The 18278-nt window shown below is 41.2% G+C and overlaps 1 protein-coding gene across 1 annotated transcript in view; it reads left to right on the top strand.

Annotated features, from left to right (window-relative positions):
- The window catches only part of LIPH (lipase H), a 30282-nt gene extending 12383 nt beyond the window's left edge, over window positions 1-17899 (top strand). Inside the window, exons 7-10 of the mRNA XM_065875826.1 lie at window positions 1156-1251; window positions 2994-3105; window positions 15843-16016; window positions 17812-17899. Of these exons, the coding sequence (XP_065731898.1) occupies window positions 1156-1251; window positions 2994-3105; window positions 15843-16016; window positions 17812-17899 (470 nt within the window). The remainder of the gene's footprint in view (window positions 1-1155; window positions 1252-2993; window positions 3106-15842; window positions 16017-17811) is intronic.
- The last annotated feature ends 379 nt before the right edge of the window (window positions 17900-18278 follow it).

Raw genomic sequence — 18278 nt, 5'->3', positions numbered from 1 at the left:
CATCTAAAAATGGGCCTGAAAATCCTGTGTTTTAAAAAAATTTACTTAGTTTTTTCTAGCCAATGTGTTCTGTGAAGTACTCTGGGGTCTCCTAATAATAAAGAATGTTAGAAAGGCAATCTATATAGGATTTCATCCAGAAGGTAGTGCCACCTCCCTGGATACTTTATTCTAGCAAGAAAAAGAAGGTTCCAGAAGACTTCCCAAGCTCACCCAGGCACAGTCACCTTACGTAGTCTGCTCCTGTGGGGACAGGAGCACTCTCTCCAGGCACACAACCTCTCTGCTGGGGGAGGGTTTGGCAAAGCGACCCCTCTAACAAATTGTGTCTGTAAATGCCTTCATGCCACACTCTGGTGCTGTGCGCATGGACACATACAGGGGTGGGCTGGGGTAACAGACACCGTGGAGACTGCTTGGATATTTGCTAAGCATTAGTGGAAATATTCTGGGTGGTGGAGACTTTGCAACTGGATGGTCATGAGAATTCTCTAATTGTACCCAAAGGAAAGACTCAAGTTAACATCAGGGCATGCTATAGACAAGGGGTTCTCAGACTTGACTGTGCATTTGAATCATCTATGGAGCTTTTAAAAAAATACTGATGCCTGGGTTCCACTCCAGATCAGTTAAGTCAGAATGTGGAGGCCACTCCCTAGCAGTGGGGACAGAGGAGAGAGAGAGGCCCCAGGGATGGCCCTCAGCCTCATTCCTGTAGGCACATCATGAAGGAGGACGTTTCCCTGCCTGTTGACAGAGTAACACAGCAATTCCAAGTCCTCTGCACCTCAGGGGCCCAATCACAGTTCTTCAAGGAAGCACATCGCTTTCCAAAAGTGATGCTGTTCTAGGTATAAACCTGAATCTGTTTTAAATAATCTAGAAAGTGAATTGCTGGAAAATATCAGTGCTATTTTTAGTCTACCCAGTGTGTGTCACTCCCCACAATCCCATCCCTGCTACTGAGGACCAGGGCTGGTGATGTAATGTCAATAGATAGGGGGAAAAGCCACTGGAGGGTCCTTTGGCAACTGGGTACGTGGGGGATTGTCTCGATGGTGGTGGCAGTCAAACCCGCTGTTCTCACATCTCCTCCGTTGCTTTTACATTTATATAATACATGATAATGTTACACTTTTCTGACTGATTTTATAGGCTACCATGCTGATAATTGGAAAGGCTATTTAAGGGAGCGGGATCCTCCTATGGCTACAGCGTTCTTTGACACAGCTGAGGAGAAACCCTTCTGCGGTGAGTGACCGTGCTTGCTTGCCGTTGCCCAACTCTTTTATTTTTGGAATGGCTGAGTCTCAGCTTCCTGGCTACTTCTTGGCAGATGAAGGCCATGGTGAAGCATGGACTTTGGAGTTGGAAGGACCTAGGTTGAATCCTGACTCTCCTACATAATAGCTGTGTGACCAAGACATTTAACTTCTCTGAGTCTCAATGTCCTGCTTGGTAAAAGGGGGATAATCATGCCTATCTTCTGAGTTATAAGGATTAAAAGCTCAACAAATCATAGTTGTTACCTTCACTGGATGGCCATTCTAATCACTAAGATCTTCCAGAAAATTTGCTTGAGCCCCAAGAGACGGGAAATTGTGGTTAGGAAAAATCAGGTGTCAGCCACATCTATGGGCCAGTTCCAGCTCCAAAACTAAAACAATGACCTTCTAAAGACATTGAGAGGTTGGGTATTCAAGATGGGAGCTAAATGGGGCAGCAGATGACCAGATGCCCCGGGAAGCAAGTAGGAATTTTCCTGGGCAGATGTACATCTTACAATCTTATCCCCCTTTTCACTTTTCTTGGGAGCAACCCTTACAAAAGAGGTTGCACATCACCAGGTTTCCCTCCTTCTTTGGAATCATGGGTGGCAGGCCACGGTTTGGTGTCTGCCCAATCCAAATGGGGCAAGCCCCTGAGTAATAATGGGCCATGAAATGGCAACCCCATGGCTGACCTTATTCCCTAGTGGGACTGTCATTTCCCTGAGCCTCTTTCCCCTTCTCTGCAAGTCTGACCAAGAGATAGCAAATCTGACTATCATGGTGGGATCCCCATCTTCCCAGAGCATCCTTGACCTTGGGGAGCAGGGAGTAGGGAGGAAGAATAGTTCTCTGGATACGTTATGTGCTCTCGTTTATTCAGTAGGAATTAATGGATATCCATAGGTATTACTGCTAGGATTACAAAGAGGAATAACCATCCCTTCCTAGTTACCATTGTAGTATATTTTAGCTTTTTATAAAACGCCATAAGACATTATACAGGCAATATTTGTATAGATGTACATATATGTTTACCACTTTTTGGTTATCATTTTTCTTGCATTTTGTAAATGAGTAAAGTGTGTTAACTAATGATGAAAGAATACCAGAGCATGATAAGAACTCTGAGAGAGACCTGACTTAGTCTGCGGGTCAGTGAAGGCCTTCTGGAGGGAGTGCATTCAGCTGGAACCTGAAGGATGAATTGGCAAAGGGGGCAAAGTAAGAGTGTCCAAGTTGGGGAAAGGCCCAGAAGCAAGAGAGAGCATGGCAGTGCAGGTGGTGTGGCAAGGCTGGGGAGGAGATGAGGGAGGCTGGGTAGGCTGGTGGACATGGCCCAGATTGAGGAACGCCTTGACAGCTGTGGAGGGTCTCTACATGGTCCCCTATTTGGTTTATTCTAAAATGGGCAGGGATTGAAGTGAACCAATCATACTTGGCAGTAGGCCATGAGATTTCAGTCGATAAGGTGGAAACACTGATCCAAGAGTGATGCCTACACATGGCAACTGCATACCACAGAGTTCTGCCATCACTCAGGCCATCTTTACCAAAGAGAATAGAAAAAAATATTAGAAAATTCTGCCCTGGATCTTTGCAGAAAAACTAGAGGAAGAGAAAAGGAGACTCAGGTATTAGGGAGGTTGGGTTTTTACGAATTGAACCTTCAGGAAAGCAGTTGGTAATATTCTTCTCTTACCATGTTCTCTCCCTGTTTTGTAGTATATCATTACTTTGTGGATATTATAGCTTGGAACAAGAACATAAGAAGAGGATCCATTACAATCAAATTGACAGACAAAGCTGGAAACACTACAGAATCCAAAATCAATCAGTAAGTTGGGCTGGGATTCTTTGCAGCTTGCTATTTCCTTTTTTGCTCAGAGAACATATCTACTTTTTAATTATAGGTCTGTATATGTCTTTGTCCTATAATATATATAAAGGGATATATTGCTAAGTTCTTTTTTTTTTTTTTTTTTTGCTTAGTTACTTCTTGTGGCTCTTGATCTTTCAGGCTCTTTACAAATGGAATTGGTACAGGAATTTTTTTCCTTCTTTCTTTCCTTCCCTCCCTCCCTTCCTCCTTTCCTCCCTTCCTTCCTTCCTTCTTTCTCCCTCCCCCTCTCCCTCCTTTCTTCTCTCCTCCTTCCTTCCTTTGCATAAACATTTAATTTCAAAAGTCATCCCTGCTAGCTATAAATGATTTAAACAGTAAATAAGTATGTAACATAAAAGCACAAACCTTGCCCCATCCCAACAATCCCATGCCCAAAGGCACCCACTCACATACACACGTTTCTATTCTTTTCTGAGCTCATAATATACACATATACATAAATATATTTCTGACACTCAGAAAATCTAATTTGCAATAGAAAATTGGAAACACCCTAAAAATCCAATGATGGGGAAATTGTTAGTTCCCATATAATAAAATAGTATTCAAACACTGAAGTTATTTATAAAACATTAAATGAAATGCTTATAATGTACTAAGTGAAAAAATGCAGGATATAAAATTATATAAAGTATAAAATTAGCTCAACACTGTAAAAATAATGAAAAAGAAACATGACAAAACATGTTAGATTGCCCCTTGGGTGGTAGGAATATGAGTGCCTTTTAAAGTTTCTCTTTACTTTTCAATTTGCTGTGCTGTTGTATATATATAGTTTTAAAATAATGAATAATTTTTTTCATCTGTTACTTTTATAATCAGGAAAAAGGGAAAAAAAACCCCAAACCCTTTAGTGTAAGCAAAGGAACTTGAGGCTCCTTTCATTCATTTTTACTTAGGAGATGCTTCCTGGGTCCTATTATCTACTAGACACTTGGGTTGTCTCTTGGCCTCATTCATAGAGTACCATGTAGATGGTCATCTGAAACTGGCAATTGCCTTCTGGGCTCACTGTGTAGATAAATAAGGAAGGTGTGGGTGCAGGGTTTGGAAGTGACTTTTTTTTTTTTTTTGTGGCTGCACCGCATGGCTTGTGGGATCTTAGTTCACTGACCAGGGATTGAACCTGGGCCCTCAGCAGTGAAAGCGCAGAGTCCTAACCACTGGACCGCCAGGGAATTCCCTGGAAGTGACTTTTTAAAATGCATCCTTGGATCATAATAATAACAGCCTTTGTTTACTGAACCAAGCGCATTACAGACATTGGTTAATGTAATTCTCACTAAAACCCTGTGAAGTGGTATTACCATCCCTATTTCTTAAATTAATTTATTTTATTTATTTTTATTTGTGGCTGTGTTGTGTCTTCGTTGAGGTGTGTGGGCTTCTCATTGCGGTGGCTTCTCTTGTGGAGCACGGGCTCTAGGCACATGGGGTCAGTAGTTGTGGCTTGCAGGCTTCAGTAGTTGTGGCTCTCAGCCACTAGAGCGCAGGCTCAGTAGTTGTGGTGCATGGGCTTAGTTGGTCCGCGGCACGTGGGATCTTCCTAGACTAGGGCTTGAACCCATGTCCCCTGCATTGGCAGGTGGATTCTTATCCACTGTGCCACCAGGGAAGCTCCTATCATCCCTATTTTATAAATGAGGAAACTGAGGCTCACAGAGGGCAAGCGGTTTGGCCAATATCACACTCCCTTCAGCACCGATGTCCCCAAACCCATGGGGGGCAGCATTTTCAGGGAGGGAACCACTAAGGGGCCACATCTTGAGAAACCAGCCTCAGGTAGTTTATAGGCATCAATGCGGAAGGTGGGCAGAGACCTCATCTGGAGAGTCTAAGAAACAGCAGGGGAGATTGTCCAGGTTATATGAGGAGCACTCACTCAGCAAAATTTGGGTATTTGTGCCAATAATTGGTTACATATTTGCTTTACATATGTCTTAGAAATTTGAATTTCATATAGCGAATTTCTCCCAAGTAGGAATTCCTAAAGTTGGAGGCTTGTTTCTTGATTAAGATAGAGACCTTAACATCTTTATTTTACTCATGTTTAGTCATTCCTATTTTAGTCATGTTTGTGAAAAAGTCATCACCGATCAGAGATATGGGAGAAAAGGAAATAGTTGTTCTATTTCATGGTAAGATTATGGATACTTTTCTCTTTTTTGCCAGGTAAACTTGAACATTTTAGTGTTTAGTATTTTTATGATTTAAGAAAATGGAAATAATAATATTAGAATATGTACCCTGAGCTTATTCAGTCTTACCAGTCTATGGGTTACAAATGAAGTCACATTCAAGGATATTATCTGCCTGTTGACTCTCCTTGTATATGTGTTCTAGATATATTTCTTTTTTTTAACCTTAAAAAAATTGAGATATAATTCACATACCATAAAATTCACCTTTTTAAAGTTTATAATTCAGGGGTTTTTAGTATATTTACAAAATGTGAAACCATCAGTACTATCTAATTTCAGAATATTTTCATCATATCAAAAAGAAACCCCATACTTACTATTAGTAATTCCCCATTCCTCCCTCCTGTCCAGCCCCTGCCAACCATTAATTTGCTGTCTCTATAGATGTACCTATTCTGGGCATGTCATATAGATGGAATCATACAATATGTGGTCTTTTGTGTCTGGCTTTCTTTAAAAATTTAATTAATTAATTTATTTTTGGCTGTGTGTTGGGTCTTCGTTGTTGCACGTAGGCTTTCTCTAGTTGCAGCGAGCGGGGGCTACTCTTCATTGAGGTGCGCGGGCTTCTCATTGTCGTGGCTTCTCTTGTTGTGGAGCACAGGCTCTAGGCACGCGGGCTTCAGTAGTTGTGGCATGTGGGCTCAGTAGTTGTGGCTCACGGGCTTAGTTGCTCTGTGGCATGTGGGATCTTCCTGGACCAGGGATCAAACCCGTGTCCCCTGCATTGGCAGGTGGATTCTTTTTTTTTTTTTTTTTTTTTGTTTTTTTTTTTTTTTTTCAGGTGGATTCTTAACCACTACACCACCAGGGAAGCCCTTGTGTCTGGCTGTTTTTTTGATTTGCATGTTTTCAAGATTCATCCATGTGTAGCATTCATCAGGACTTCGTTCCTTTTTATGGCTGAATAATATTCCATCGTATGAATATTCTACATTGTATTTTGATCCACTGACCTCTGGCCCAGATGCACCACTGTGCTCACACATACCACATTTTAAATATCCATTCACTAGTTGATGGATATTTGGGTTTTTTCCACTTTTGGGCTATTATGAATAATGCTACTATGAACATATATGTACACGTTTTTGTGTGGACATATGCTTTCATTTCTCTTGGGTATATACCTAGGAATGGAATTTCTGGATCATAGAGGACTTTGTGTTTAACCTCTTTAAGGAACTCCCTGCCAAGTTGTTTTCCAGAAGGACTGCACCATTTTACATTCCCTCCAGCGATGTATGAGAGTTCCAGTTTCTTCACATCCTTGCCAACACTGGTATTGTCAGTCTTTAAAAGTTGTGTTTTCTTTTTAATCATGATAAAGAAGCATATGATAAAAAACCCTATAAAGTGTACCAACTTAATCATGTTTAAGTGTAAGTTCATTCGTAAGTATATTCACATTGTTGTAAACAGCTCTCCAGAACCTTTTCATCTTGCAAAATCTGAAACTCTATATCTATTAAATAACAGTTCCCGTTTCCCCCACCCCCTATCCCCTAGCAACGACTATTCTACTGTTTTTATGAATTTGACTACTTTAGATACATCATATGAGTAGAATCATACAGTATTTGTCTTTTTGTGATTGACTTATTTCACCTAGCATAATGTCCTCAAGTTTTGTCCATGTTATAGCATGTGACAGGATTTCTTTCCTTTTTAAGACTGAATAATATGCCATTGTATGTATATATCACATTTTGATTATCCATTCATACATGTCTGTCTTTTGTTACAGCCATTCTTGTGGGCATTACATGATATCTCACTGTGGTTTTGATTTGTAATTTCCTAATGATTAATGATGCTGAGTATCTTTCATATGCTTGTAGACCATTTGTAGAGCTTTTTGGAGAAATGTCTATTCAGATCCCTTAGCCATTTCTTTTCCTTTTAAACAGACTTTATTTTTTAGAGCAGTTTTAAGTTCACAGCAAAATTGAGCAGAAAGTACACAACTTTTCCACATACTCCCTGCCCCACATAGGCACAGCCTCCCTCAGTACCAAAATCTGGTACCAGAGTAGTACATTAGTTACAACTGAAGAATCTACATTGATATGTCATTATTACCCTAAGTCCGTAGTTTACATTAGGGTTCACTGTTGGTGTTGTGCATTTTCTGAGTTTTGTCAAATGTATAATGACATATGTCTACCATTATAGGATCACGGAGTAGTTTCACTGCCCTAAAAATCTGTGCTCCCTCCCTATTCAAATCTATTCATCCCTCCCTCCCCCCAACCCCTGATTTTTTTTTTTTTTTACTGTTTTCATAGTTTTGCCTTTTCCAGAATGTCATGTAATTGGAATCATACAGTATGTAACCTTTTCAGATCGGCTTCTTTCACTTAGTAATATAAGCATTTAGAGTTCCTCCTTTTCTTTTCTTTTTTTTTTTAATGGCTTGACAGCTCATTTCCTCTTGGCACTAAATAATGTTCCATTGTCTGATGTATCACAGTTTATTTATCCATTCACCTACAAAAGACATCTTGGTTGCTTCCAAGTCTTGGCAGTTTTGAATAAAGCTGTTATAGACATCTGGGTGCAGGTTTTTATGTGCCTTACCCATTTTTAAACTAAGCTAATTAGCTTTTTATTGTTGAGTTGCAAGAGTTCTGTGTATATTCTAGATACAACTCCTTTATAGTTTTAGGTCTCACATTTAGGTCTTTGATCCATTTGGAGTTAATTTTTGCATGTGATGTGAGGTAGGGGGCTTCTACTTCATTCCTTTGCCTGTGAACATCTAGTTGTCACAGCATCATTTATTGAAAAAATTCTTCTTTCTCCATGAATTGTCTTGAGACCCTTGTCTAAATCAATTGACTGGGAATGCCCAGGTGGTCCAGTGGTTAGGACTCTGTGCTCTCACTGCCGAGGGCCCAGGTTCAATCCCTGGTTGGGAACTAAGATCCCACAAACTGCACGGCATGGTCAAAAAATCATTCCATCCACCATAAATGTAAGAGTTTACTTCTGGACTCTCAATCTATTCCAGTGATTGATATATCTTATCTTTATGCAAGTACCACATTGTCTTGTAGCTTACTGTAGCATTACTGTAGCTTTATAACAAAATTTGAAATCAGGAAGTATAAATCTCCCAACTGCGGTATTTTTCAGAACTGTTTTGCTATTCTGGGTCTCTTGAATTTCCATATAGATTTGAGGATCAGTTTGTCAATTTCTGTGAAAAAACAAGAGGCAGCTGGGACTTTGAGAGGGGTTGTCTTGAATCTGCAAATCAATTTGGGGAGTATTGCTGTATTAACAATAGTAAATCTTCCAATCCATGAACATGGACATGGTATCTTTCATTTATTTAGATCTTACTTAACTTCTTTCAGTGATGTTTTATAGTTTTCAGTGTACAAGTCTTGCACTTTTGTTAAATTTAATCCAAGTATTTTACTCTTTTTTATGTTACTGTAAATTGAATTCTTTCCATAATTTCATTTTAGATTATTCATTGATAGTGTACAGAATTACAACTGACTGATCTTGTATCCTGCAACCTTGCTAACTTATTAGAGGACTCAGTAAGATTTCTATGTACAAGATCAGGTCATCTGCAAATAGAGATCGTTTTACTACTTTCTTTCCAATATGAATGCCTTTTTTCCCCCTCCTTTTCTTGTCTAACTGACCTGGCTAGAACTTCTTTCTAAGCTGAATAGAAGCTGCAAGAGACATCCTTGTTTTGTTCCTCATCTTTGGGAGAAAACATTCAGTCTTTTAATATTAAGTACATATTAACTTTTTTTTTTGTAGATGCCTTTATCAGGTTAGGGAATTTCCTTCAATTCCTAGTTTGTTGAGTATTTTTATATTGAAGGGATATTGGATTTTGTCAAATGCTTTCTCTGCATGTATTGAGATAACCATTTGTTTTTGTCCTTAATTCTATTGATATGGTGTATTATAATAATTGATTTTTGCATGTTAAATCCACTTTGCATTCTGGGATAAATCCCACTTGGTTAAAGTATATAGTCATTTTTATATTTTGCTGGATTTGGTTTGCTAGTTTTATTTGAGTTTTTTGAATTTATATTCATAAGACATATTGATCTTTAGTTTTCTTTTTGTGTGTGATGTCTGGTTTTGATATCAGGATAATACTGGTGTCACAGAATGAGTTGAGAAGTGTTTCCTCCTCTTCTATTTTTTGGAAGAATTTGGTGTTAATTCTTCTTTAAATATTTGGTAGAGGGGCTTCCCTCGTGGCGCAGTGGTTAAAAATCCACCTGCCAATGCAAGAGACGTGGGTTCGAGCCCTGGCCCCGGAAGATCTCACATGCCGCGGAGCAACTAAGCCCCTGCACCACAACTACTGAGCCCATGGGCCACAACTACTGAAGCCTGCGTGCCTAGAGCCCATGCTCCGCAACAAGAGAAGCCATGACAATAAGAATACCGCGCACCGCAAGGAAGTCCCAACACAGCCAAAAATAAATAAATTAATTAATTAAAAAGTGTTTTAAAAAAAAAAATTTGGTAGAGGAGCTTCCCTGGTGGCGCAGTGGTTAACAATCTGCCTGCCAATGCCAGGGACACAGGTTCGAGCCCTGGTCTAGGAAGATCCCACATGCCGCAGAGCAGCTAAGCCCGTGTGTCACAACTACTGAGCCTGCACTATAGAGCTCACAAGCTACAACTACTGAAGCCCGAGCGCCTACAGCCCGTGCTCGGCCACAAGAGAAGCCACCACAGTGAGAAGCCTGCGCACCTCAATGAAGAGTAGCCCACGCTTGTTGCAATTAGAGAAAGCCCGCGTGCAGCAACAAAGACCCAAAGCAGCCAAAAATAAATAAATAAAAAATTTAAAATATATATATTTGGTAGAATTCATCCATGAAGCCATCTTGGCCTGGGCTTTTCTTTGTAGGTTTGCTTTTTGTTTTTAATTGCTAATTCAATCTCTTTATTATAGGTCTGTTCAGATTTTCTTTTCTATTTCTTCTTTTTTAAATTTATTTATTTTATTTTTGGCTGCATTGGGTCTTCATTGCTGCGCCCGGGCTTTCCCTAGTTGTGGTGAGTGGGGGCTACTCTTTGTTGTGGTGCACGGGCTTCTCATTGCGGTGTCTTCTCTTGTTGCAGAGTACGGGCTCTAGGCGCATGGGCTTCAGTAGTTGTGGCTTGCGGGCTCTAGAGCGCAGGCTCAGTAGTTGTGGCGCATGGGCTTCGTTACTCTGCGGCATGTGGGATCTTCTCGGACCAGGTATCGAATCCACGTCCCCTGAACTGGCAGGCGGATTCTTAACCACTGCTCCACCAGGGAAGTCCCTGTCGTGTCTCTCTTTTTTTTTTTTGCGATACACGGGCCTCTCACGGGCCTCTCACTGTTGTGGCCTCTCCCGTTGCGGAGCACAGGCTCCGGAGGCGCAGGCTCGGCGGCCATGGCCCACGGGCCCAGCTGCTCTGCGGCATGTGGGATTTTCCCGGACCGGGGCACGAACCGTGTCCCCTGCATTGGCAGGCGGACTCTCAGCCACTGCGCCACCAGGGAAGCCCTGTCGTGATTTTTAAAAAAATCCCTTTCTTGAGAGATTTTGTTTCTGTAGTTTTTATTGGTTGTTATTCAGACAGCTGAACACAAGCCTTCAGTTTGAGAGGTCCCCTCAAGCACCAGAATGGACTTTTCCTCCTCATGACAATTTTCAATTTGAAACAGCAAAACACTCTTGGGCTGCAGCATCAGGGTGATATTCTGGCTCTTCCTGAGGACATTATGGGAAGTCAGGCTCCTCTGGCCACATGTCCCCCTTCCCTAGAACAGAAGTACTCAGTGGTGGACTTCCTTTTGTTCTCTTTCCTTTTATGGGCCATTATTTTTGGGGGTGGTGCCTTAATCTTTTCTCACACCCCTAGGCAGTTTGAAATTCCACAGTGAAACCTGAGAGTGACAGTCACCGGCAAGTGCTTGCCAGGTTGCTTGAGTGTGGTAGTCCGCGCATCACATTTTTTACACGTAAGCACATGTTTGTATGCTCTTTGAGAATTCTGAGAAGTCTTTGGTAGGTTTTAATCGTTCCAGTCATTTGCATTTTTCCAGTTCTTTTTGCCGTTAGCAATCTGGGTCCCATCAGGGTCTGGTGCAGCGGGGAGGCGGCTGCCTGCTCCCTGCCTGCAGAGCAGGGGCGCCCCGGGCACGCAGCTCCGCTGGGAAGGTCGCTTTGGTGGTCCCATGTCCCAGCACTCAGTCCTGCGGGCCTCCTCACTCGCACCCAGCCCGGGCAGGAGGTGCCCCTTCCCTGCAGCTGCTGCGCAGGCGCTGTGTGGAGCCGGCAGCTGCACTGCCCCACCAGCCAAGATCTGTCCTCCCGCCCGCAGCTGGCGGCCATAAAGCCTGCAGTCCGCAGCTTCCCCCCACCCCCCTTACAAATGCCTTTATTATTATTATAATTATTTCACTATGTGCGGAAATTCTTTGAGGATCTGAGGAGTAGATTTCTCCAGAAAAATTTTGCGTTTGCCTGTCAAGTTCCTGGAGATACCATCCATCTGAGACCACTTTAATTTTTAAACTTGAGGTTTCTCAGACCACAAGTAGTTTGAATTTAGCTGCTGACCCACGTGAAGGGCACTCAGCCCCCTAGCTCCTCACAGCGCCAAGATTCGAGGTGGGGATTTTCTGTCACCTGAGGTGGTAGAAGGTTGTTTACTTCAAATTCATGTTTAGTTCACTCTTCCCCCAGAGTTCTCCTATTCAACTCCTGACCTTGAGGGGTCCATAGACTTTGTTTCATGTCCTACTGCACTGCAAGGCCATGAAAATTGAAGCTCAAGGTTACAAAGTTTCAAAAAAGACCAACAAAAGGTGATTTCAGGATTCCTATCTATTTGGATTTCTGCTTTCACATATTTTGAGGGTTTCTCAGTATTCTTTCCTTTCTTCTTAGTTCAGTGCAATTTAAAAGGTTTTTTGTTTTGTTTTTTGTTGTTTGTAATTGTATCCACTATTATGAATGCTTTCAGGGTATTTAGTGCACCATACTGCCAGAACTCACAGTTCACTGGCTCTCACTCTATTTACTCTTGTATGAACCCAATGCTTGGTTAGTGCCTCCCCATGTATTTCCAGACATCCTTCTAGGAGAAAGAGAGCATCTTACCTCTACTCATGGACAGCCCTGATCAGCTCCCGATCTCCTTTTTCTTCTCCCGCCTTCCTAGTACCCGCACTGGGTTCTGCCATCTGCAGGTGGCATCACCTTCTCCTAGAGTCCCTGCCCTTTCCTGATTCCATAGCTGCCCTTGGAGAAGTGGGAAGGGATCCCTTTTTCTCTTGCTACACTCTGATCAAGAGAGGACCAGAGTGGTGCTGCTTATAAGCCTCTTTGGTTAAACCACTCCTTTCCTATTAGCTTTTTTTTTTCCTCTTTATTGTGGAAAATTAAAGTTTACAGAAAAGTTGCAGTAGTACTAAGAGGCTTTTCTTTTTCTGAACCATTCTACAGTAATTTCCAACATGCTGCCTCATCAACCCTAAGTATTTTAATGTGTATTTTCTACAAACAAGGATATTCTCCCACATAACTACAATTGACCATCAAAATAAGAGAAATAATATTGATACATTACTACCGTCTGATCCTGAGACCCCATTCTAGTTTTACTGATTGTCCTGATAATGTCCTTTGTAGCAAAGGGATTCAATTCAGGATCACTGGCTGCATTTGGTTTTCCTGCTTCTTTAGTCTTCACTTTGGAACAGTTCTTCCGCCTTTCCTCGACTCTTTTGACTTTGACACTTTTGAAGATTACAGGTCAATTATTTTTAGCATGTCTTCAGTTTGGGTTTGCCTGATGTTTCCTCACGATTAGGTTCAGATCATGCATCTTTGGCAAAGACACCACAAAGGTGATGTAATGTTTGTCTCGGTGCATCCTATTAGGAGACTCACAATTTTGATTGTTTCATTAATGTGGATCAAGCAATTAAAGTGATTTCTGCCAACTTTCTCCACTTTAAGGTTACTATTTTTCCCTTTGTAATTAGTATTTTGTGGGTAGGTACTTTGAGACCATGTAAATGGTCCATTACTCCTCAAACTTTTACCCACTGGTTTTAATGTTTTGTGGTTGAATGATTACTCTGATGGCTGCCATATGGTGATTTTTCTAATTCAACATTTAGGAAAGGCATTTTTTCTCATTTATTTATTCATTTATTTGTTTCATGTCCAAATATATCAATACAGACTCCCAGATTTTTTTTTTCAGACTCCCAGATTTTTATATTTTATCAATGGGGAATTATAATCAGTTACTATCATTATTTATTTTGATATTCAAATTGTCCCAAATCTGGCCAGTGCCATTTTTTAATGCATTTTTAATTGTGGTAATAAAAACATAAGATTTACCATTTTAATCATTTTCAAGTGTACAATTCAGTAGCGTTAAGTGTATTCACATTATTGTGAAACAGATCTCCAGAGCTTTTAAAAAAAATTATATATTTATTTGGCTGCGCCAGGTCTTAGTTGCGGCACACGGGATCTTCTCTGTGGCATGTGGGATCTAGTTCCCTGACCAGGGATAGAACCCAGGCCCTCTGCATTGGGAGTGTGGAGTCTTAACCACTGGACCACCAGGGAAGTCCCTACAGAACTTTTTCATCTTGCAAAACTGAAACTCTATACCCATTAAGTAACAACATACATTTCTCCCTTCCCCCACTCCCTGGCAACCACCATTCTACTTTCTATTTCTATGAATTTGACTACTTTAGATATGTCATATAAGTGGAATCAAACAATATTTATCTTTTTGTGACTGGTTTATTTCATTTAGCATAATGTCCTCAAGGCTCATCCATGTTGTAGCATGTGATAGGATTTCCTTTCTTTCTAAGGCTGAATAATATTCTATTGTAGGTACAAATCACATTTGTTTAACCCGTTCATCCATTGATGGACATTTGGGTTGCTTTCACCTCTTGCCTATTGTAATAATGCTGCTATGAACATGGGTGTGCAAATATCTTTTGGAGACCTTGCTTTCAATTCTTTTGAGTATATACCTAGAAGTAGAATTGCTGGATCATGTGGTTCTATTTTAAATTTTTTGAGGAGCCTTCATACTGTTTGCCATAGTGGCGGTACCATTTTACATTCCCACCAGCAGTGTACAAGGGTTCCAATTTTTCAATATCCTTGTCAACACTTGTTTTCTGTTTTTGTTTTTTTCACAGTAGCCACCCTAATGGGTGTGATTCTATATTCTTTTGAACATCTCCATCACTCTTTGAGTGTTTCCTTACTTTTGGCACACATGTTGTTCCAGGATCACTTTGTACTTTCCCTGCCCTAGCCCTGGAATCAACCATTTCTCCAGGGAGCCCTAGTTCCATTTTGTGGAGATAGTATTTAGAAACCAAAATCTGGGCAACCTTTTGGATTAGTTTTACTTGTGGCACTTCTGCTCTGCACAGTGAGGCTGGGGTGACAGGCACCTCCTCACCCCATCCCGACCTCCAAACTAAGGATTTATTCCTAGAGCAATCATTTCTCCACAGCCTATTCTTGCAGCTCCCCAGAGGGACAGTACCCAGGTGAATCTCCCTAGTGGATACACCTTAGGCTTAATTTGGGATTCCAATTGTAGGAAACATCTCCACACACTTGGAAAAAAAAGTACTGGAACCTGGGTTGTAGCTGTTTTAAGGTTTCTCTTGAAGGCAGAACTGAAAAAATATATGCTTAAGCACAACTTCTAAATTAGTATCTAGGGACTTCCCTCGTGGTCCAGTGGTTAAGACTCCACGCTCCCAATGCAGGGGGCCCAGGTTCGAACCCTGGTCAGGGAACTAGATCCCACATGCTGCAACTAAGAGCCCGCATGCAGCAATGAAGATCCTGCATGCCGCAAGTAAGATCCAGCACAGCCAAATAAGTAAATAAATATTTAAAAATAAATAAAAAAAGAACTTATAGGGCTGCTTGCATTAAAAAAAAAAATAAGTTAGTATCTAGTCTGGCTTAAAAATATACCTGTGCATCTAGCAATGCAGTTTAATGGAAAGACCATAACTTTGAACTCAGCCAGAACTGGGTTTTAATCACTGTACTGCTACAGAGAAGCCCTGTGACCTGGGTGAGCTTCAGCTTTGAAAGCATCTGTTTCCTTGTTTGTAAAATGAAGACAATAATACCTTGCAGAATTTTTCAGGGGATTGGAGAAATGTGTCAAGAGATGAGGATGCTGTCTGGCCTACAGTAGGCAGCGCATACCTTTCCAATGTCACAGCATCTCATCAGTCCTGGGGTCAGCAGCTTCACTTATGCAGTCCCTTGGAATCCAACGGACTTTGCCCATGAAAGTCGGCTAGTGCAGGCTATGGGGTCAAATGGCTACTTGCTGATGAGTGATTTTGTAGGCTTCAAAACTGCTTTCTTTCACTGGTAATTCATATCCACTTAAAAATATATTATTTCTTCCTTCCAGTGAACCCACAACATTTCAGAAATACCACCAAGTGAGTCTGCTTGCAAGATTCAATCAAGATCTGGATAAAGTGGCAGCCATTTCCTTGGTGTTCTCTACAGGATCTGTAATAGGCCCAAGGTACAAGCTCAGGATTCTCCGAATGAAGTTAAGGTCACTTGCCCATCCAGAGAGGTGAGCTGAGGCAACGTCTGACAAACCCCTGTTTTCCAAAGATGTTACTGGTTCCTGTCCAATCTGCTTAGTCTTAACGTTTTAACAGGACTTCATCAATCACAATGAAAGAAGTGAGGGGTTTTCCAAAACTAGACTTGATAAAAATAAGTTGCCCAGTAATCCAAGAAAAATTTACTGGTATGCACTTAAAGACAAACGGTCCAATAATCCAAAGAAACAATGTTGTTATATGCTTAGAGTTACACGATTCCTCCCTAATCCCTCTACCCACGCTGCTTGCAAGCTGATAATTTGTTGTAGAAAAGAAACCCTCATATAATTTGGCAAACTGATAAAACACAGCCTAGCATTAAAAAAGGTACAGGAAATTTGGAATGTTTTATTCCATTGATACAGGATACAACTACTATATCAATGTTAAATTTGATAACTGCACTGAGAATGTGCTTGTTCTTAGGAAATACACACTGAAGTATTAAGGGGTAAACAACCTATTCTCAGTTGGTTCAGAAAAAATAAACTGCATGTGTGCGTGTAGAAAGAGAGAGAGAGGCAGAGACAAAGAGGGGGAGAAAGAACAAAGCTGTGATGGTATGTGTGTTTTGTGAGTAATGCCACTCCTACATATATTCCTAGTGTTCAACCTGTGGACAGAGACAGGAAATGATGTGAGCAGTTACTACTTTATGTTTATAAATTCCTTTTTCCTAAAGGTTTAGGATACCTCAAAACATTTAATAATACAAGTTTTTTTTTTTCTAAGAGGATAGTCATTACATCTTTTTTCTTTTTAATTAATTAATTAATTTATTTTTGGCTGCATTGGGTCTTTTTTTTTTTTTTTTTTTTTGTGATATGATACGAGGGCCTCTCACTGTTGTGGCCTTCTCCTGTTGCGGAGCACAGGTCCCGTACGCGCAGGCTCAGCGGCCATGGCTTACAGGCCCAGCCGCTCCGCGGCATGTGGGATCTTCCCGGACCAGGGCACGAACCCGTGTCCGTCCCCTGCATCGGCAGGCGGACTCTCAACCACTGCGCCACCAGGGAAGCCCAGTCATTACATCTTAAAACTGGGACTTTTTAATACTTCTTTCCCTGATTATCAAAGGAATACATATTCATTTTATAAAATCTGGAAAGTACAGAAAGTGTTAGGAGGAAGAAGAAGAATACCACGGATAATGTCATTATTCAGAGGCAACCACTGTTAAAATTTTTGGTTATTTCTTTCTAGTCTTCTACTTTTTTTTAATCATTTATTTATTTATGGCTGCATTGGGTCTTCGTTGCTGCACGCAGGCCTTGTCTAGTTGCAGTGAGTGGGGGCTACTCTTTGTTGTGGTGCACAGGCTTCTCATTGTGGTGGCTTCTCTTGTGGAGCATGGGCTCTAGGTGCACGGGCTCAGTAGTTGTGGCTTGCAGGCTCTAGAGTGCAGGCTCAGTAGTGGCGCACAGGCTTAGTTACTTCGTGGCATGTGGGATCTTCCCAGACCAGGGCTTGAACCCATGTCCCCTGCATTGGCAGGTGGATTCTTAACCACTGTGCCACCAGGGAAGTCCCTTTCTATTTGCTTTTAAACCTAGTTGAAATTATATGGTAAATAAAATTTTACACCCTGATTTTTTTGCTGTTGTTGATGTGGCTTTGCTTATTTAGCACAAGCATTTCCCTAGAACATTAAAAATAATTGCTAAATAATTTTATATCTGAAAGAGATGATATAATTTACTCTACTAGAATGGGGTATTTTTATTATTGTATTGACAAGCATATTTCTTCTTATTTTCACAGGCCCCAGTTGTGTCGCTATGATCTTGTACTGATGGAAAATGTTGAAACAGTCTTCCAACCTATTCTTTGCCCAGAGTTGCAAATGTAACTGTTGTCAGGACACCCGGGTACCAGTAACATCAAGAATGCTACAACTACAGGATTTTTAAAGCTTCACCTCGCCTTCTCCTCAAGGCATAGAAAGTACAGAATAACCAGGGTTTTTGTTTTGTTTTTTTACAATCATGTCCTGTGGATGTCATATTGCAAAATATCAAGTGACCCTGGATTATGAAACAGTCCTGGGAAGGGAGCCCCTAAATAGGGCAAGTCAGAAATAGCCAGGCTCCTGACGGCGCAGCGCCTTGTTAGGCTGTGTCCTGGGGCCTCATTTGTTCCGAACTGTTGATTCTGCTGCCAGTCACTTGGGCATTTCTGCCAATCACAGTGGCCAGGCAAGCATCTTAAGGGAAGGACTGGCTGGAGAC

Source organism: Phocoena phocoena, chromosome 4, assembly GCF_963924675.1.
Source record: "Phocoena phocoena chromosome 4, mPhoPho1.1, whole genome shotgun sequence".
Taxonomy (NCBI): domain Eukaryota; kingdom Metazoa; phylum Chordata; class Mammalia; order Artiodactyla; family Phocoenidae; genus Phocoena; species Phocoena phocoena.
Note: the sequence above shows the minus strand (reverse complement) of the source record. Positions and strands in the feature narration are given on the sequence as shown.